Source organism: Bison bison, unplaced genomic scaffold, assembly GCF_000754665.1.
Source record: "Bison bison bison isolate TAMUID 2011002044 unplaced genomic scaffold, Bison_UMD1.0 scf7180017864142, whole genome shotgun sequence".
NCBI classification, from domain to species: Eukaryota; Metazoa; Chordata; class Mammalia; order Artiodactyla; family Bovidae; genus Bison; species Bison bison.
The window spans coordinates 638,845-661,217 of NW_011494714.1; the positions used below are offsets into that span (position 1 = coordinate 638,845).

Consider the following 22,373-nt stretch of genomic DNA (forward strand, 5'->3'; position numbering starts at 1 on the left):
CAGGAGGGCCACCTCTCCTGTATGAGACAGGAAGAAGGTTTGGTGTTAGAAAATCAAGGGAATTTTCATCATAGGACTTTTTGTTTCTGTGAAATAGCAAGATATAAGTTTAAATAACTAAAGTAGTACGTGCTTATTTAAAATTATCTAGCATGCAGAGATGTAAAATAGAAATTTAAATTTTCATTCTTTGCTCTTTAATTGTGTTCCTCAGAGATTAACTGGTTTCAGTTTCTAATGTATCCTATCAGATTTCTTTCTAAATACACACAAACTGTATTCACATGAAAGATTACAAAAGGATTTTAACTTTTTTTTAAAAAGTGGGGTCATACTATACATATGATTGTGCAACAGACCTTTTTTCCCCCTATCATACTGTATTTGGTTTTCTTTCCAAACCGAGCACATAATAAATCTACCTTTTTTTCTTTTCAGTAGCTTATACTATTCCATATATGGAGATACTGTTTTTTTTAACCATTCTAATCATGGGAATTTAAGTTGACTCTAGTTTCTTGATATTAAAAATAATACTCAGTGGATGTCCTTAACAGTATAGTATAGTCAAATCATATTCAGGGTTTTAATGTATTCAATTACATCTGTATAAATCCCTGGTTTATTAGTTTATTTAGTGGGTTATAATGCATTACAGTGGTTTTTTTTTTTTAAGATTTCTTTCTTTCTTTTTGGCTGTGTTGGGTCTTTGCTGCTGCGTGCGGGCTTTTCTCTAGGTGTGGCGAGTGCGGGCTACTCTTTGTTGTGGTGCCCGGCTTCTCGTTGTGGTGGCTTCTCTTGTTGCTGAGCGCAGACCTAGGGTGCACGGGTTTCAGTTGTTGCAGTGCATGTGCTCGGTAGTTGTGGCCCGAGGGCTCTAGAGCGCTGGGTCAGTGGTTGTAGCAAATGGGCTTAGCTGCCTTGCGGCTTGTGGGATCATCCCAGAGTAGGAATTGAACCCACGGCACATGGACTTACTTTCTCCTCAGCATGTGAAATCTTAGTTCCCTGACCAGGGATTGAATCCATGTCCCTTGCACTGCAAAGCAGATTCTTAACCACTAGCCCATCAGGGAAGTCCTGATACGGATATTGAATTCTCCGGTGATCCAGTGGTTAAGACTCTGCACTCCCAATGCAGGGGGCCAGGGTTTGATCCTTGGTCAGGGAACTAGATCCCACATGCAGCAACTACCTGATGCAGCCAAATAAATAAATTGGGGGCTTCCCAGGTGGCTCAGATGGTTAAAGAATCTGCCTGCAATGCAGGAGACCCAGGTTCAATCCTTGGGTCAGGAACATCCCCTGGAGAAGGGAATGACAACCCACTCCAGTATACTTGTCTGGAAAATCCCATGGACAGAGGCACTTGGTGGGCTACAGTCCATGGGGTCACAGAGAGTCAGACGTGACTGAGTGACTAACAGTTTTTTCACTTTCCCCTGCATTGGCAGGAAGATTCTTAACCATTGGACCATTAGGGAGGCCTGAGTGTGATTTATTTTGGTGTTTATGTTTGGCCACTGTGAATCCCTGTGTGTCCCTTGTGTCCTTTTGACACGTCCCCATCATTCATTGATCACTTCCTTACCTCAATTTTCTAGGCTCGTCTTGTACTCTACTGCCTTAGCTCTGGAATGAGCCATTTCTGAGGAGCTCTGGATCCTTGAGAATGGTTTTAAAACCAAAATCTGGGTGCCAAATGTTCTCATGCTATTGAGTGTTGTTCCTCTCAGGCCCTGGTAGTGGATAGAGCTCATAATTATTTTATTGCTGTGTTTGTTTGTCAAGTATATGTATGTATGGGGCTTTCCTGGTGACTCAGTGGTAAAGAATCTGCCTGTAATGCAGTCAACCTGGGTTTGATCTCTCGGTCAGGAAGATCCCCTGGAGAAGGAAATGGCAACCCATTCCAGTATTCTTGCCTGGGAAATCCCATGGACAGAGGAGCCTGGTGAGCTACAGTCCATGGGTCGCAAATGAGTCAGACAGAACTTAGCGACTAAACAATAACATACATATATATGTATATATAATATCATGAGTTTACATTGATACTTCCAATGCCAGTTCAATACTACCCAGTTCATTCTAGTTTTTTCCCTTTCCATTTTTGTAATTCTTTACTCATACAGTGAAAAACCTGTCATTGTTCAATATGTTTACTTATTTGATCAATCTGCCTGTGTGTGACTGATCTCCCATAGCCACCTCCACTCAACTCCTCACTTCACTTGGATTCTGCCACTCCATGCCAGACTGCCTCTTCCACATAGATGAAGATGGCTTCACCTTGCCTGTGCTCCAGCGTGCCATGCTGGGTGAGGACCTAGGACTTCCATGCTGGGCTCCTCACCACTTTCAGGGTCTTACACTCTGTACGGGGTCCCTTGTTCCTTTCCCACTCCGTGGACCTGCTCATTTTACATTTTGAGTTACGTGTAAGGAAATACACAGATCTTGAGTGAACTCTTAGATTGAGTTTTGATAAGTGTAACTGTGGATATTCAATGGCCAAGAAAGTTTCTTAGTGTCCCCTTGCATTTAATTTCTACTTTGCCTTCAAAGAGGAGAGAATTGTTATTGAACTTTATATTTTGAGTAACACGTGTGTCTCAATGTAGCTTTAAAATGTGTCTTCCAAATTAAAAAAAAATTTTTTTAATTGTGGTGGGAAAAACACATAACACAAATGTATGCTCTTAACTATTTTTAAGTGTATAGTTCAGTAGTGTTAACTATATTCACATTGCTGTGGAACACATCCTCTCTTTTTCATCTTGCAGAACTGAAGCTCTGTATCCATCAAACAACAACTCTCGTTTAGCCCTTCACTACTTTCTGTTTCTGTAATTTTGACAACTCTAGATATCTCTATATGGTGGAATCATGCCATATTTGTCCTTGTATATTGTGTGTGTGTGTGTGTGTGTGTGTGTGTGTGTATTTAAAAGAGTGATTTGGCTATTCTCAGTCATTTTCTTTTCCATAAACACTTTTTAATCAACTTGTTAATAAGTATAAACATTCCATAGTGATTTTTATATGGATTGCATTAAATCTGTCAGTTTGGGGAAAATTAACATCACAACTATCGATATATTGAGCCTTCCAATCTGTAAACACAGTGTTTATTCAGATCCTTATTTCTGTAGTATTTTATAATTTTGAATATAAATTGTGTACATTGTATAAAATATGTTCATAAGTACTTTGAGTTTTCTTGATGCTATTTTAGATGGAATTATTATTATTTTAAAGACTATATTTTTATAGATTTTTAGGCACAATTTTAGGTTTACATAAAAATTGAATAGAAAATACAGAGAATTTCTGTATACTCCCTCACAATACCCCCTTCCCATTTTTCCTATTTAGTAAGTATTTTTCCCTTGCATTAGTGTTACACATACAACTTTTATACCTGATTAGTCAATATGGATTTATTTTTATTAACTAAAATCAATAGTGCGTTAGGGTCCAGTCCTGTGTTGTGTGTTACATGGGTTTTGACAACCACATAATGACATGTGTCTATCATTACAATATCATACAAATACAAATATTGCACTGAAAATCCCCTGTGGTTCAGCTGTTCATCCTTCCACGCCACTAATCCTTGACAACTACTGATATATTTTTTTACAATCTCAATAGTTTTTCCTTTTTCAGAATGTCATATAGTTGGAATATATGTATTCTTTTCAGATTGGCTTCCTTCACTTAGCAGTATGCATTTAAGTTTCCTCTATGTCCTTTCGTGGCTTGATACCTCATTTCTTTTTATCACTGAATAATATTCCATTGCATAGTTATACCACAGTCTACTTATCCACTCACCCCAGAATTCACTGCAGAGACAGAAGACAGAAATACCTGTTTGCCAAGTTTCTAATTCACCATACATCTAGGGACAGACCACAGTGTTCCATAGAGACTTGAGAGGCTGGCAGGTATCACTTTTCCACATTCTCCTTCTGGTCTGCTCTGTGTCACTGTTGTCTCTCTGTTATGAGTTGTACACTCATCTTTTGTCCTGGATCTTGTGGCTGCATTTTAGGGGATGCACCCCTGTTTCGTTTGCATTCATGGGTCCCACAGGACTGTAACAAAGAAACAGTTCTTACCTAACTATCTGCTAACTAGCTCTGAGGGAGCTGACTAAAAAGCCCAGTCCCCAGTGTCTCCCTGAAAGATCTACCTACATACTTTAAAAGCTGCTGTGGATGGTCCAGCTTCTAGTCAGCCTGCATCTAGGTGCTGACTGAGATCCCCTCTTTGGGACACTGGCAGATCTCGGCACAACCTCAACCAAGAAGACTGAAATTATATTAAGCATCTTTTCTGACCGCAGTGGTGTGAAATTAGAAGTCAATTGCAAGAAGCCAATTGGATAATTCAGAAATATCTTGAGATTAAACAACATGCTACTAAACAAGGAGAAATCAAAAGAGAAATCAGCATATGTTAATATTAAAAGGTCTAGCCAGAGCAATTAGGCAAGAAAAACAAATAAAAGGCTGCTGCTGCTTTTTTCTCTTTTTCTGGCTGTGCTGCACAACTTATAGGATCTCAGTTCCCTGATCAGGGATTGAACCTGGGCCACAGCAGTGAAAGCCCAGATCCTAACCACTAGACTGCCAGGGAAATCTCAAAGGCTTCCCAATTGGAAAGGAAGAAGTAAAACTGTCACTGTTTGCAAGTGACACAGTACTACATGTAGAAAACCTTAAAGATGCCACCAGAAGACTGTCAGAACTAATTGACAAATTCAGTAAAGTTGCAGGATACCTACAAAATTAGTATACAAAAGTCTATTGGGTTTCAATGTTGAACTATCTGAGGAATTTTTAAAATCCCATCTGTGAGTACATCAAATAGGAAAAGGAGTACGTCAAGGTTGTATATTGTCACCTTGCTTATTTAACTTATATGCAGAGTACATCATGAGAAATGCTGGGCTGAATGAAGCACAGCTGGAATCAAGATTCCTGGGAGAAATATTAATAACCTCAGATATGTAGAGGATACCATGTATGGATATGAGAGTTGGACTATGAAGAAAGCTGAGCACCAAAGAATTGATGCTTTTGAATGTGGTGTTGGAGAAGACTCTTGAGAGTCCCTTGGACTGCAAGGAGATCCAACCAGTCCATCCTAAAGGAAATAAGTCCTGAATGTTCATTGGAAGGACTGATGTTGAAGCTGAAACTCCAGTACTTTGGCCACCTGATGTGAAGAGCTGACTCATTGGAAAAGACCCTGATGATGGGAAAGATTGAGGGCAGGAGGAGAAGGGGATGACAGGATGAGATGGTCGGATGGCATCCCCAACTCAATGGATATGAGTTTGGGTAGGCTCCAGGAGTTGGTGATGCACAGGGAGGCTTGGCAGGCTGCAGTTCATGGGGTCGCAAAGAGTCAGACATGACTGAGCGACTGAACTGATACTGATGAATACATGAAAATAATAAATACTACCTAGGAATGAATTTAATCAGTGAAGTGAAAGATCTGTACATCGAAAGCTATAAGACATTGAAAGAAATTGAGACACATACAAATAAATGGAAAGATATTTTGTACTCATGAATTGGAAGAATTAATATTGTTAAATTGTTCATACTATGTGATTCCATGCAATCCTTATCAAAATTCCAATGATATTTTTCATAGAAAGAAAAAAGTCAATCCCAAAGTTTGTACGGAACACAAAAGACGCCAAAGAGCTAAAGCAATCTTGAGAAGGAACAATAAAACTGGAGGTATCACATTTCCTGACTTCAAATTATAATACAGAATTTATAGTGATCAAAACGGTATGGTGGTATTGGTATAAAATCAGACACATAGCTCAAAGACACAGGATAGAGATCCCAGAGGTAAACCTATGTATATATGGCCAATTAATTTCCAACAAGGGAGCCAAGAATATATGATGGAAACAGGATAGTCTTTTCAATAAGTGGTAGTGGGAAAACTGGAGCCCTGTCTTAAACCATACACAAAAGCTCAAAATGGATTATAGACTTGAGGGACTTCCCTAGCAGTCCAGTGGTTAAGAGTCCACATTTCCAGTGCAGGGGACACAGGTCAGGTCCCTGGTAGGGGAGATAAGATCCACATGCCATGCAGCACGGCCAAAGGATTTTTAAAAAATAGATTACAGATTTGATAAGATCTGAAACCATAAAACTCCTAAAATAAAACATAGTGCATAAGCACCTTAATATTTTTCTTAGCAGTGATTTTTTTTAGATTTGACACCTAAAGCAAATGCCACAAAAGCAAAAATAAACAAGCCGGATTATATCAAACTAAACAGCTTTTGCACAACAAAGAGATCCATCAATAAAATGAAGAGTCGGCACTTCCCTGGTGGTCCAGTGGTTTACTATCTACCTTCCAATGCTGGGGATGCAGGTTTGTTTTTTCATCAGGGAACTAAGATCCCACATGCCATGGGGCACCTAAGCCCGCTTGTTTCAAATACTGAACCCACATGCCACAACTACAGAGCCTGCCTGCTCTGGATCCCTCATGCCACAACTAAGACTCAACACAGCCAAAAATAAACAAACATTTTTTAGAAAATGAAGAGTCAACCTATAGAATGGGAGAAAATATTTGCAAATCAAGTATCTGATAAGGGATTAATATCTAAAATACATTTTTTAAAAGTTCATACAACTCAGGGAAGAAAATCCAATTTTAAAATGGGCAGAGGAACTGAATAGACATTTTTTCAAATGAAACATACAGATGGCCAGCATCATGTTGAAAAGGAGCTCAACATCACTAATCATTAGGAAGTGAAAGTGAAGTCACTCAGTTGTGACTGGGTCTCCTGCATTGCAGGCAGACGCTTTACCCTCTGCGCCACTAGGGAAGCCCACTGAGATAATCATTAGGAAAAGGCAAGTCAAACCCACAATATGATATCACTTCATACCCATTATGGCTGTCTTCAGAAATATGAGAGATGTGTTGGCAAGACTGTAGAGAAAAGTGAACCTTTATGTGCTGTTGATGGTAATGTAAACGAGCGTAGCCACTGTGGTAAGCAGTATGAAGGTTCCACTGTTGGGTATAGGGCTTCTCTGGTAGCTCAGCTGGTAAAGATAAGGGAACGGCTACCCACTCCAGTATTCTGGCCTGGAGAATTCCATGGACTGTATAGTCCATGGGCTTGCAAAGAGTCCGACACGACTGAGCGACTTTCACTTTCTGTTTTGTATATATCCAATGGAAGGAAAATCGTTATCTTGAAGAGATACCTGCACCCCCATGTTCTTTGCAGCATTATTTACAATAGCCAAGACATAGAAACAACTTATGTGCTTGTCAACAGATTAATGAATAACCACCTGCCTAACATACATACAGGGGCTTCCCAGATAGCTTGGTGGTAAAGAATCCACCTGCAGTGCAGGAGACGTCAGGAAGATCCCCTGGAGAAGGAAGTGGCAGTCCATTCCAGTATTCTTGCCTGGGAAATCTCATGGACAGAGGAGCCCTGTGGGCCACAGTCCATGGGGTCACAAAGGAGTCGGACATGACTTAGTGACTAAACAACAACAATAACACAGAGAGAGAGGAATATTATTCAGCCATAAAAATGAACTCTGTCATTTGCAACAGTATGGCATTACGCTCAATGAAATAAGTCAAACAGCTAAATACAAATACTGTGTGATCTTATCTGTGGAATCATAGAAAAGGAGAACAGACTGGTGTAGCCAGAGATGAGGGTAGGGGAAGGGGATTGCAAAATGCTGAAGGTTAGAAGATACAAGCTTTCAGTTACAAGATAAATAATTTCTGGGGTGGGTACAGCATGGGATCTGTGGTTAACAATACTGTGTTGTATATATCAAAGTTGCTAAGAGAATAGATTTTTAAAATTCTCATTATAAGGAAAAAGTTGAATCTGTCTGGTGATGGATGCTAACTTCTTCTGATAATCATTTTGTAATACATTCCTGTGTCTGATCATGTTGTATAACTAATACTAATATTGTAAACTAATACTAATATGACTAATGTGTGTCAGTTGTATAGCAATAAAATTGGAAAACATAATTATCAGGTGGGACTAGATTGATCAGTAAGGGTTGGAATAGTAAGAATGGGAGAAGTTAATTATTGGAATTTGTGGAAAAAAGAAAAATTAATACCAGAACCAAGACACTTCTTTGAAAAAGATCTTCAGTGTTCTTCTTACTTGCTGCAAGTAATAAATTCTTCCTTCTCCCAGAAAAAAAAAAAAAAATGAGAATCTGTAAACTTTGTTCTTCCCTTCAGTAATAGCACTCCCATAATGTATTTTGGTTAAATAAAAAGATTTTGATTATTCATTAGGTTAATTAAAGTGAGATTCTTATTGGTGTCCCTTAAGAAAAAAGTTAGAATGAGTATAAGCGTTTTGTTTTTACTTAAATTGTAGTATACTTTTTTAAATTGTCATATTATTTTTGATAGTTTTTTTTAAGCACACATGCAAGCACATTCACGTGTGCAGATATCATTTTTACTGAATGTTTACTGAATACTTTGGGTGTGAGATATATATATGGATAGATACATAATCGTTCAGTCATGTCCGACTCTTTGTGACCCCATGGACTGCAGCCTGCCAAGCTCCTCTGTCCTTGGGGATTCTCTAGGCAAAAGTACTGGAGTAGGTTGCCATGCCCTCCTCTAGGGGATCTTCCCAACCCAGACCAAGCCCAGGTCTCCCACATTGCAGGCAGATTCTTTACCATCTGAGCTACCAGGGAAACCCATATTGCCTTTGAAATTTATCCTGTGTTCTAAACATCGTATTAGGCTTTGATCTCATTCTTTGAGGAGCTTACAGTGGGAATTTCAGATTTGTTGCAGGCACTTTTTGTTGGCAACTTTCTACACAAGGGGAATTTTGCTGGGGGCTCTGCAAAGAATTTTCATCTTTACCAAAAAAAGAGATGCATGATGAGAAAATCTTGCTATTGCTCTTTCATTTCTGTTTTGGACACTGATATGGGAAGTGATACCTGATGCTGAAATTTGTAACCTGGAGGCTACAAGCATTAGGACCAAAGCCAGCTTGTATTAATGAAGAAACAGTAGAAGAGAGAGTATGGTCACTTTGGAGATTCTTTAAACATACCCTTACCATATTATCCAGCTACACTCATAAACAATTTTATCTGTAAGTTATATCAGGAGAGAGAGATTTAGAAGCTTAACAAAGTCCTGTCATGACTATCAACAAAGAATGTGTGAGTTTTGACTTTAAAATTTAAATATGTTCCTCATTTTTGATAATGCCAGTATATGAGAATCTAAAATAACAAGCTCTAAATCAGGGGAAAAAGTGAACACAAATGAAAAATACAAAGAGTAATAGACAAGGTGGTACAGTTTTCCAAATCTTACAAATGAGACTATTATACCAGTGGTAACTGATGAAGCTTTAGAGGATTAGTTCAATGGTCAAAAGTGTCTGGACAGGCTAAAACACCCTTTACCTGTTCTCAGAAAAATGTATGATATAAGGGAAGAGTGTATATATAGCCTGACAGTTTTTCATATATAGACACATGACCACCTATTAAGATGGGACTGTTTAAATAAAACATCTTAAATTGTGTTTCTCTCTCTCTCTCTTTTTTTGGTCACATTGCAAGGATTGCGGGATCTTAGTTCCCCAACCAGGAATTGAACCCATGCCCTCGGCAGTGAAATCACCAAGCCTTAACAACTGGACCTCCAGGGAATTCCCCATTTCTCTTTCTTTACTCATCTTGTTTGAGGGACCTTGGGTAGACAACAGAAATAATTGAAGGCTATTAGATTAAGTTGTAATAAGAGAAAGTAATAAGAAATATAAATTCATTATGTTGTTCCGGTAGGAAGCCCAGTAATTGTTGACTTATTCTTACCACCTGCTTTGTTACCTCAACAGAATATATGTTATGAGAGTCATATCAATTCCTGAATTCTGGTAAATACATTTTAACGATTATTAACATTACAGAAGCATAAAGTCATTATGCAGTATTAATAATGGAAAGAAAAACAGAAAAGATGAAAATAAACAGTTTAATTACTATAATGAAGTAAATATTGTATTTTGGGATCATGTGCCCATTTGTAAATTCAGCTCACAGGTTTGTGCCCATTCCTGTACTAGGGAATTAATGGTCTCTGTAAGAAGCTTAGACCTACTTACTTTCTTGTATTACATGTAATAATAACCAAGCAGTTCTAATTCTCTTCTTCCTTGAAATTTTAGGGTAAGTCTTTAATGAAAGTGAAGTAAAAGCATGTATTTAGTCTGTGATTGCTGTGACACAATATTCTGTGACAACAGAATATTCTTTTATTAAGGAAAATCACCTAGATTTTCAAAAATTAGTGTTGAAATTACCTCATTGTAAACTTTGTCTTGGGCTTAGTCCTGAATTGAGAAACTGGAGAGTTCTGAAATGGATGCATTTTAAGGTTTTTTGTTTCTCAAATTTATTTTCACTTGGAGGTTGTGCAAAAGATCTACTTCAGATACTTTGTCATTTATACTCAGTCCACAATGAAAACTAGATCAAAAATTGAGCTTTCCAGAGATTTAGTGTTGGACTACTTTGTAGCCTAGGGTTTTGGAAAGGCCTTTATAGAAGTGGTGCTTCTGGAGGTGTTAGTTGCTTTTGGGCTCCCAGGTGGGTCAGTGGTAAAGAAACCATCTGCCTATGCAGGAGATGCAGGAGACATAGGTTGGATCCCTGGATTGAAATGATCCCTTGGAGGAGCAAATGGCAACCCAACTCTAGTATCTTGCTTGAAAAATTCCATGAACAGAGGAGCCTGCTGGGCTTCAGTCCATGAGGTCACAAAGAGTCAGACACAAGTGAGCAACTGAGCACGCTCATTCACATACTGTGTCAATCAGTAACTTGTTTTGGATTTTGTGATTGTTGTCAGTGCTTGATAAATGGTGGGGATGGAGGAGGGAGACAGTGGGTAGAGAGTAGGTTCATTTCTGATAGATTCTGTCCAAATTAAAAAGAAGACCTTTTAATCGCCCTCAGTTTATTTAATTTAGTGGAACCTCACCATAATTTTGTTAGCCAGTGATGAAAAAGCCAACAAGTAACTTTACTTTGAGTAATATGAACAACACCAGAAGAAAGCATTTTATGTTAAAGGGTCGGGTGTTCCCTTAATTGCCATGGTCTGTAGTGTACTGAGTGTGTTTTACCAGGTAAACTACTAGTCCAGATGGCTAAACTTTTGGAGGATATAAAACTAAAATCCATTTCAGGAAGCTATCCACTTTGCATAGTTTTGGATAGGATCCATTCTAGTTAATGGTAATGCTCTTAATTTGTTTTTTAAATACAACTTTTAACTGTATGCTTTTTTTATTTTTACCTAGGTTACACAATGTTCTCCTGTGCTTGAGATCTACAGACTACGTATCCTACAAGAACTGATCAATGGTTTTTCATCTCCTGGAAATAACATAAATATGGTGCCAAAAGAACTCTTTACCTTACTCTGACGACAGTTTATTCGGCCATACTTTTATATTGAAGAGACGTATACAGATTCAATTACTTGTGCGGAGACTCTGTCGTGTAGGATCATGGACCATCCTAGTAGGGAAAAGGATGAAAGACAACGGACAACAAAACCCATGGCACAAAGGAGAGAACATTGTTCCCGACCATCCGGCTCGACATCCTCTGGGGTCCTTATGGTGGGACCCAACTTCAGGGTTGGCAAGAAGATAGGGTGTGGGAACTTCGGAGAGCTCAGATTAGGTAAGAACTTGGTTCTTATTATTGGTTTGGACTAACAGCAACAGCAGAAGCTGTAATAAGCTTTAATGTGTTTCAAGACATGCAGTTTATAATTTTGTAAGATGTTCTTATAATGAGGAACTGTTGTTAAAAGAACTGAAGAATTCATGAAGGTGACTATAGTCATTGTCAGGTGTTATTGGTATCCAAGGTTCATCCCTCTGTGTGTGATAGGATTTAATATTTTCCACCAGTGGTGAGATTTTATGATGGAGGGAGATCTGCATGCAGGTAACAGTAAAATAAAGATTCGGATTTGGTTGGTTAGAGAGATAGAGCCCTGTGTTCTATCTTTTTAGCAAACTCCCAGTTGACTGAGATGCTATTGGTCCTTGAGTCACATTTTGAGAAGGGTTATTAAGGCTTTATTTTAATTCAGACTCTGCCCCTAGTAAAGGAAGAGTAAATTCTTACTCAGTGATCCCATACTTACTCTGCAAGGAGATATATGAGTGTTTAGAGAGGTTTTCAACTGATACTGTGTTTACATTCCTTCCTGGAAGTTCCAGCATCAGGACTAAGCTAGAGCTCCAAGGAGAAACTTTGCAATTTTTCCAAGGAGAGAATTTTTTATTTTGAGTGTTAATTTATGTGTGAGATGATGAATAATGATAAAATCAACCAATTTGAAGATGTGAAATTGGGAAGAAGTTACATTGGTTATTTAGACACTTTTTATGACCTTCTCTAGGTGAATGCAGAAGAGAAAATGAAAGATTAATTTGTGATGTCATCAGCTTAGAGACTGTGACAGATCGTTTTTTAGGCTAAAATGTTTTATTTTTCATAGCTGTTGAGGCTGTATGTTATTACGAAGACCTATTGTAAGAGACTTTGCCCTCTGAGGGGACAGAGCATGGGAGCTTAAGATGATTTTTGTTGATTACCTCTGCTACTTCTGATGATTTTTCAAAAGAAGATTGAAAAAAATCTTCTCATCCCTCCATACAGAGATTCAACTGCACTAGCCAGAGATCACTGGGTGCAGAATTGAATTTAGGGATGCTGAGAATGAATTTATTTTTACCACTAGAAGACTAGCAGCCTGGAATTTTAAGACCTGACTAGGATAATGAAAGCCTTTTTATATTTAGTGATGTGTTCATGTTCGGGTTAGCAAAGCCAGCAGATGCTACTGAGAATAGGAGTAAGATGTGTAATTTCACACTGCTTGAGTTCCTATCAACTGTTGAGTTGCTTTAGCAGCTAGGTTTGTGAATATTCATTTATATAATGGATTGACTTTGCTCTAGCAACACAGTAGTACTTGAATTAAATAGATTTTAACATAAACATCCACAGAATTACTGCTGAGAGTCAGTTTATAATATATATAAATTCATGCTTTCTCAAAACACCATAAATTGTTTAGTTTCTATAAGGATGAAGGAAAATTTTGGTCAGTGAAAACTGGAAATGTATTTTAGTTACTTGAGTCTGGATTTATATTGTATGTATGATCTTTATGTTTACACAAAAATGGAAAAATATATTCAAGTTGAAGGATAAAGTTGTAGCCTATGTATATTCTCAGACTGGTAAAGTGTTGTGTTTTATTTCCTGTAATGAAGCTAGGGTAATTATGATGGGTCTCATTTTGACTTGGCTTGTAGTCAGTAGAAAGAACTCATCTTTCTTTTCAAGTGGTTTTATTCTTGTGTGCCGATGAGGTTTTCATTCGCCCTGGGACCATTACTGTTAGGGCATTGTATCTGAGAATACTTTTTATTGACATAAACAAGAAAAGGAACGTTCAGAATCATTTGATGTCTTCCTGACAATAGGGTGTGCTCTATACTCCATTCCATTGCCCTCTTTCTGTGATATTAGTAAGTAGAGGACTGTGCAGATAACAGAAGGTGTAAACTGGAAAATTCTAAACTCAAGAAGGTGCAAATAGGCCTCCACCCAGAACCATTACAGGGCTATGCTTTCTTCTCCAAATTCATTTCTTTCTCTAGCTACACTGTCCCTTCTGTCCCTCAAATAATCAGTTGTGTTCGTGGTTCAGAGCTTTTACACCTACAGTTCCTTATGTCTGCAGAATTCTTTCTTCAAAATTTTGCTTAGCTGATTGCTTCTCACTCCTCAGGCCTCAGCTTTCATGTTACTGTCTCAGAGAAACATGCTGTGACTTCTTTCCACCTCCATATAAAATAGTATGTTTTTCCCCAGCCACATTCTATCCCATCAGACTGCTTCACTTTATTCATCACATTGATCACTGTCCTAAGTTGTTTTATTAATCTATGTTTACCTGTTAATTGTCTCTCCTTATACTTGAATATAAGCCCCTCGGAGGGCAGGGGATTCTGTCTGTATTATTTGCTGCTGTTATTTGTGGCATGGATGAAAGACAGCCAGCTGAATAGGAAGCAGAGGGGCAGGAGCAACAGGAGCATCTTTGGGTTCCTGGTAGGAGGGGGTCATGGTGAGTGGTGGCCTTAACGTTTAGATAGACTCTTGGATTCCAGACAGAGAACCCTCCCCAAACAGGTGATGATCGGTGTATTTTGGTTCTCTGTAAATCTGTTTCCACCATATCATCCATTTAACAAACACTTCTTGAATATTTACCATCTTGCTAGTCTTTGGAAAAGATACGGAGGATAACAAGGTGTCCTTGTTAAGGTGTCCCCACGAATCTCACAATCTGGAGGAAAAGATAAGTTAGGAGTATGGGATTAACATATACACACCACTATATATAAAATAATCAATAAGGATTTACTGTATAGAACAGTGAACTTTATTCAGTATCTTGAAATAACCTGTGAAAGAAAAGAATCTGAAAAAAGTGTATATATGTATGTATAACTGAATCACTTTGCTGTATACCTGAAACAAACATAATATTATAAATCAACTACAATTTAAAAAAAAGAATCTCACAGGCTAGTGGTAGAAAGAGAAAAACAAATCACAGCATAAAGTGATAAGTATTATAGTAGATTGTGTAATAACTGCACTGGCAGAGAAGGTTAATGAAGGTTTCCCAGAAGCGTGTTATTTGATTGAGAGTAGGATAGGACTTCACTGGTGAGCACAAGGAAGAAGGAGTCTCCACCAGCAGAGCGTGTAAACTCGACGTGCTGTGAAAGTGCTTAGCATAGTGTCAGAGCAGCAACAGTTACACATGCCTGGGCTGTGGGATGTGAAGTGAAAGAAAAGTAATAGATGAGGCTGTAAGATAGGTTGGGACCAGATTGTGAAGTGTTTGCGTGGTATTAAAGCATATGGACTTTATCCTGTAGGCAGTGGAGTAGAACCATCAAGGGCTTTATAAAACCAGACGTTATCTGGTTTGTATTCTAGAAAGATAATTCCCAGTATAAAATTAGATCAGATAGTAAAGAGGTTGTGGATTTTTGCTCTCATCGTAGTACTTGTCACTTTGAGTTATGTTCCTTCATCTCTCTGCTTCAAGATATGCTTGATGGTAGTGATTTGCTTTATTGATATTCTCCTATGTATTCATATTCTTAATTCCTTTTATGTGTATGACATATAATGGGTACCTAAGTAGTCCAGGTCAGAGGTGGCTGGGCCTGCCTTAGCTCTGAAAATGGCACTGAGATGCAGAGGAAGGGGTGAATTAGGGAGAGATTTTAGAAGTAGACTATAGGCAGGATTTGTTTGCCAGTTATATTAGGGGAAGGAGTCAAAGATGGCTGAGTCTGCGAGGTTGGGAAGACCAAGTGAATGAAGAAACCTTTACCAGAGATGGGAAACACAGGACCAGAGTAGGCTGTGGGGAAGGCAAATAGTTAGACTTGGTGAATATATTGACTTTGAGGAGTGTGCAGCACATAGGCACAAATATGACTGAGACATAGAAAAGTTTAGGCTTCAGATAGGGATTAAGAAATCATCACTATGTAGGTGTTAATGAACATGCAATCATGAGTGGTGAGATGATGTGGAGCTTGTGTGAGTGGGAGAAATGGGGTGCATTTAAGGGATGCTAGAAGAGGGAGAACCTCAAGAACAGAGAAGTTGAAAAGTCAAGAGAAGAGTTTCTAGAGGGTTGGAGCGTTAAGCACAGCCTTGTGCCCTATGGTTAAACAGAAGAAGCTAATTATTATAGCCTTTGGTCTTTTACTTCTGTTTATATATTTCTGATGACTCCTTTTTTCCTTCCTTTTCTTTTTTTATGAATGTATGTATTTTGTAACCAGGAGAAAAAAAAAAAAAGCAATAAAAAGCAAAGCAAAAAATGTGCCTTTAAAGGCATAGTTTAAAAAAGAAACCTTGCTGTTGCCCCAGATTTTTTTTTAATTCTACTTAAAAGCATCTCCAAAGATAACCACTAATTGTGTTTAATTAATTTAATTTTCCAGAATTAAAAAATGTTTTTCAGGACATATTTTAGCAATGCAGTCAAACTGTGCTATAAATTTGTTTTTAATCACTTAATACAGCATGAACTTTTGTGTCAGCTTACAGATCATGCATTTTTAATGTCTGTAGTTAGTAATTTATTGGACTTCCCTGGTGGCTCAGATGGTAGAGAATTGCCTGTAATGCAGGAGACCCAGGTTCAATCCCTGGGTTGGGGAGATTCCCCTGGAGAAGGAAATGGCAACCCACTCCAGTATTCTTGCCTGGAGAATTCTGTTGGCAGAGGACCCTGACAGGTACAGTCCGTGGGATTGCAAAGAGCTAGACATGATTGCCCGACTGACGCAGTCTACACAGTACAGTAGTTTATAAGCCGGTCTTAATATACAGATAAATTACTTCTATTTTTAAATTATAAATAATACTATACTAAACATCCTTATAGATGCTTGTAATAAATACATCTTTGTAGTCCAAACTTGGTCGATTATTTTCTTAGGATAAGTCCTGAAAATGTACTTTCTATGTCAGAAATACATACGTATTTGTGATCTTGTTACATATTGTCAGTTTGCCCTCCAGAAAGATAATTTCCCTGATTTCCCTTAACTTTCTATGTGAGTGTGTATGTGTGAGTGAGTATGTGTATGTATTTGTTTCTCTACTTGAGAAACCTTGAACATTATTGAGAATCTTTTCATCTATGCTAGTTTGACAGGGGAAAATGGTATCTAGTTAAATCTGTATGTGTTCATGGGTGAAGGTAAATATTTACACATTTATTTATATCTCTTCTTTTAATCCTTTGTGGCCTTTGCGCATTTTTCAATGGAGAGATTGTTTCTGTGGAGTCTTACCTATGTATATTGCCTCAATAGAAAGGGGAATTCTGAAGATTTGAGAAAGGAAGATTGATGAAGGATGATTGTGTATAAAAGGTAGGAGGACATGAAGGAGTGGAAACAGATCTATAGGTTGTTTTTTTGTTCACTGTGAAACAATATGGGGAAATATTTTGTGGATTTTTTTTTTTAAGTTTTGAGTCTTTTGCTGAATCAGGTCTGAAAAGAATCGTGTAAACATTTGTTAAAAATTATTGTATTCCTCTAGGACTTAGAAAATATATATCCCTGGTCTACAAATAACAGCCTTTTTTCCTTCTTAGTTGCAAAAATAAGTAGATAGGTGATTTCATATCCTAATAGGTATGTACCTGTGTTTATGGGAGACCCTTTAGACTAAACAGTCTGGCATATAAATGTTACTAATGATTTTTATACTGTCTTTGTGAAGTAGTATATTGTTAAAGAATGTTTTTTCTTACAAACAAGAAAATGGAGGCACAAAGAATTGACTTTTTTGTTCTCTTTCATCTTTTTCTGGTGAAATATGCAAAAGTACGTTAGAACAGAAGGATGTTTCTGACAGAGGTAAATTGTCCAAGGGTATCAGCTTTTCAGGTGACACACTCTTCCCTTCTAAAATAAGACACTTATTTCTGTGACTATAGAGTGTACATGACAACTTCTCTGCATATTGTTCTTTCCTTATCTGGATTACTTAACTATCACTAATGAACTTAAATTGAAATTTGTAACTTCAACTATTACCAGTCAGTTCTGTTTGTGGCAGTTGTGATCATACAGTTTACGGTTGCATATTATATAAAGCATTTGGTTTCATATTGCATCCCACAAAATCTTAATTTCCTACAAGAGAATGAGAAAGGAAAAGTAAGAGAGGAAAAAGTCTCTCTGTTACCGTTATATTGAGTTTTCAATAAGATTTTGTTTAAAAGGTATGGTTCTGTTGTGTTAAAATTTTTTTGAAAGCATTCATGTAAAAGAATATAGGCTTAAGCTAAAACAAGATTTTAAAATATTTCTTTTCCAGGTGAAAGTAAAATCATTGTAAAATCAAATGTTTAGTTTTATAGTCATAGTTTCTTAGGAAATCTTAGCGTTTCGAACACATGAAACTCAACCTATATCAGCCCAGAATCAAGCCAGTCAGCAAAACAGAAAAACTGATACACAGTCGGCCCTCCATGTCTACAAGTCTCTTCTCCGTGGATTCCAGCAACCAGGGGTGGAAAATATTCTGGGGGAAAATGGTCCCGTGAAGTTCCAAAAAGCAAAATTTGAATTTGCCCTGTGCATGTGGAATTTTACATAGAATTTGCATTGTATTTACAACTATTTACATAGCATTAACATTGTACTATTGGAGAAGGCAGTGGCAACCCACTCCAGTGTTCTTGCCTGGAGAATCCCAGGGACGGGGGAGCCTGGTGGGCTGCCATCTCTGAGGTCTCACAGACTCGGACACGATTGAAGCAACTTAGCAGCAGCAGCAGCAGCAACATTGTACTGGATGTAATAAGTAGTCTAGACATCTAGATCTAGTATACAGAGGACGTACCTAGGTGGTTATATGCAAATAATATATACCATTATAGATAAGGGCCTTGAGCATCACAGCTACAGATTTTAGTATCCATGAAGAACCAATTCCCCACAGGTAGTAAGGGGCGATTTTATTTGTGCTTTTACAACATTGTTTAAGTTTCCCTATAAATTTGCAAGTTTTTAGGGTCTGTGGGTACAACAAACTAAAAACAAGTTTTATTTATTTATTTTAATTTTTGGCCACACTCTGCGGCATGTGGAATCCTAGCTCACCAATTAGGGATCGAACCAGCGCTCCTGGCGTTGGAAGGCAGAGTCTTAACCACTGGAACACTAGTCCCCAAAACAAGTTTTAGAGTCTTGTTATTTTCTTCTTCAAGTGGTTTAAAGAGAGAGTCCTGGAGTCAGATTGCCTCTCCAAGTTTCTTTTTTTTCCTCCATAAGAATAAGGTAACAATAATATCTACTTACAGATTTGTTGTGGAGATAAAATTTAGATAATGTATATAATCACCTCAGACAGTGATTGATGCATAATGAGCACTTGGTTTGTATATATAGTACAAAACATTGCTTAAATTTTTGTTTTATTTTTTCAACTTATATGAAGAAAAATTTCAAATTTTTACAAAAACTAAAAAGGATATGGTAGTGAATATACATAATAATACTTAGATTTAGCAGTTGTTAATATTTGTCCCATGTGCCTCATCTCTTTGGAAATATCTGTGTGTGTACATTTGTCTATGTGTTATAGTAAGTTGTAAGTCTGACAAAATATTTTTCTCCCCCTCAAAGAATTATTTAGGTTCCTACTTCATAAGTATGTAACTAATTGTATCATTTGTTTTCCACAATATAACAGGCTCTGGGTTCATCCACCTCACTAGAACTGACTTGAATTTATTGCTTTTTTTGGCTGAATAATATTCCGTTGTATATGTGTACCATAGCTTCTCTATCAGTTCATCTATCAGTGGACATCTAGGTTGCCTCCATATCCTGACTAATGTAAATATTGTTGCAATGAATATTGGAGTACATGTGTCTTTTGGAATAGTGATTTTCTCAGGGTATATGCCAGAAATGGGATTGCTGGGTCATATGGTAGTTTTACTTCTAGTTTTTTAAGAAATCTCCATACTCTTCTCCATAGTAGCTGTATCAGTTTACATGCCCACCAACAGTGCAAGAGGTTTCTCTTTTCTTCACATCCTCTCCAGCATTTATTGTTTGTAGATTTTTTTTTAATGATGGCCATTCTGACCGGTTTGAGATGATACCTCATTGTGGTTTTGATTTGTCTTTCTTTAATAATAAGAATGTTGACCAGTTTTTTATGTGTCTATTAACCATCGGTTTGTTTTCTTTGGGGAAATGTCTGTTTAGGCCTTCTGCCTATTTTTTGATTGAGTTGTTTGGTTTTTTCATATTGAGCTGCTTGTATATTTTGGAGATAATCTGGAGATATATGTTTTTTATAATATAATTTTAATGAAAATAACCATATATCGATTTTAAAAGCCTAATCCCTACAGTTAAGCGTTTCAACTTTTTAAAATAATGTTCTCTATCACTTCTCAGGTCTTTGGCTAACATCAAGTGTAAACAATGTCCTCTAGATACCTCCTTTTTTCTAAATTTTTTTTTTCCAACATTATATATTGTTTATTGATTTTACTCATACTTAACATCCCCAGTCACATATATACACTTCTCACATTCTCCCAATATATTTATGTCATAAATTTGGTTAAAACGTTTTTCTGCATTTATAGTGTTATGGTTTTGGACATAGCATTCATAGCTGAGCTATGAGAGTACTGTTGTATTTCCTTCCTAGTACATTCGCATTCCTTCTTCCTTTAGAATTAAAAACTCCTGATATTTGACTTTTTAAAAAGTTTTTCTTCATTATTTACATACCTTTTATTAATTCTTCCCCTCAAGTTACCAACAGAACTGTAAAATTTCTGTCAATATGATCAGGTAATCTTAACATTAAATTATTCTGCAGTACATACATGTTAGCTTTCTCAGATCTACTAAGTCAGTTACTATTTTGGCTATTTATTTACTTCTCACTTCCAAAATGTTGACATCTCTAGTCTGCTTTTTTCCCACCTATTTTAGTTGTTCTGTTTTCTTCCTTTTGGCATTTCATTGGGCATTTGGAAAGGCATAGGGTGAAATGCCTAAATTTTATCTGTCATATTAAACCAGGGGTCTCTGTGTATCATATATTTTTATTCAGGAAAGAACATGACAGTTTTTTGTAGTATTCTAGAAGACATATTGGAAAAGGCAATGGCACCCCACTCCAGTACTCTTGCCTGGAAAATCCCATGGGTGGAGGAGCCTGGTGGGCTGCAGTCCATAGGGTCGTTAAGAGTCAGACACGACTGAGCGACTTCCTTTCACTTTTCACTTTCATGCATTGGAGAAAGAAATGGCAACCCTCTCCAGTACTGTTGCCTGGAGAATCCCAGGGATGGGGGAGCCTGGTGGGCTGCCGTCTATGGGGTCGCACAGAGTCGGACACGACTGAAGCGACTTAGTAGTAGTAGAAGACATATAGAAATATGAGCTAGCTAATAAGATAGAGATTTGTAGTTGTTTTGCCCACCTCACCAAAGAAAATTGAATCATTATCATCACGGATGCTAAACAATAGAGCTCTATATTTTGGTTCTTTCAGTTCAATTGTGAATGTTATGGAGATCCTTGAAAGAACATAATAATGAAATCCTCACATAACAGTGCTTGAGGTGGGGCAGCTAATACAGTGGCTGGTTAACAGAATCAAGATTTCACATTAAATCGAATAAGCAATGAATTGAACAAAAAATCTTACTTTGATTCAAGAATCCTACTCTACATTTTAAATCTGACAATTAGATTGTCAACACTTATGTGAAAAAGATGGCTGTGAGTTTGCTGTGAGATAAGAGTGGTATTTGCCCCCAAAAGGTCATAACTTAGATTGATTTAATAGACATATGAAGTCCAGATCGGACTTCCCTGGTGTTCCATTGGTTAAGAATCCACCTGCCTGCACAGGTTTGATCCCTGATCTGGGAGGGTTCCACCCGCTGCAGGGCAACTAAGCCCACATGCCACAGACACTAAGCCCTTGCACTAGAGCCCAGCTACTGGAGCCCGAATGCTGCAACTACTAAAGCTTGTGCACACTGAAGCCCATACTCCACAAGAGATGCCACCACAGTGAAAGGCCCACACACCACAGCAAAGAGGAGCCCCCACTTGCTGCAACGAGAGAAAGTCCGTGTGCAGCAACGAAGACCCAGTGAAGCCAAAAACAAATAAGTGAATAAAAGTCCAGAGCAACAAAACTTAAGAAGGATCTAAGACCTCTAAGGAACTTTGGCATTGTCTACTCTAAACTACATCATTTTAAAAATGAAAGAAATTTGAAATTAAGTGATTTGGTCAAGGTAAGATAAACCAGCTTGCCACAGAGTTGGAACTAGAGCCCACATCTGGGACATCCCAGACTGATACGTGTCATGTAGTTTCACCACGTAGTGGTTAAGTGTAGAGTTGAAATATTACATGCTTAAAAAGTATAAGGTTTAAAAGGACATAAGAATTAATTCCTAATTCCAAAGGTGATAATCACTGACATTCAGTTTAATTATACTTCTACCAAGAAAAGAAATAAAAGGTATAAAATGATAGCCAGTTATCTTTTCTTCAAGTATCACTATATAGTTTCTATGTTGGACCAACTTTATTCTTCAGGGATTTTCTGAGAGGTAAG

General features: G+C 37.6%; 1 protein-coding gene across 7 annotated transcripts in view; it reads left to right on the forward strand.

Annotated features, from left to right (window-relative positions):
- The window catches only part of CSNK1G1 (casein kinase 1, gamma 1), a 156,817-nt gene that overhangs the window by 35,022 nt on the left and 99,422 nt on the right, over positions 1 to 22,373 (forward strand). For all 7 annotated transcript variants that reach the window (XM_010840196.1, XM_010840195.1, XM_010840194.1 and 4 more), the window contains one exon: positions 11,417 to 11,804. In XM_010840196.1, coding sequence (XP_010838498.1) covers positions 11,627 to 11,804 — 178 coding nt within the window. In that variant the 5' untranslated portion in view covers positions 11,417 to 11,626. The remainder of the gene's footprint in view (positions 1 to 11,416; positions 11,805 to 22,373) is intronic.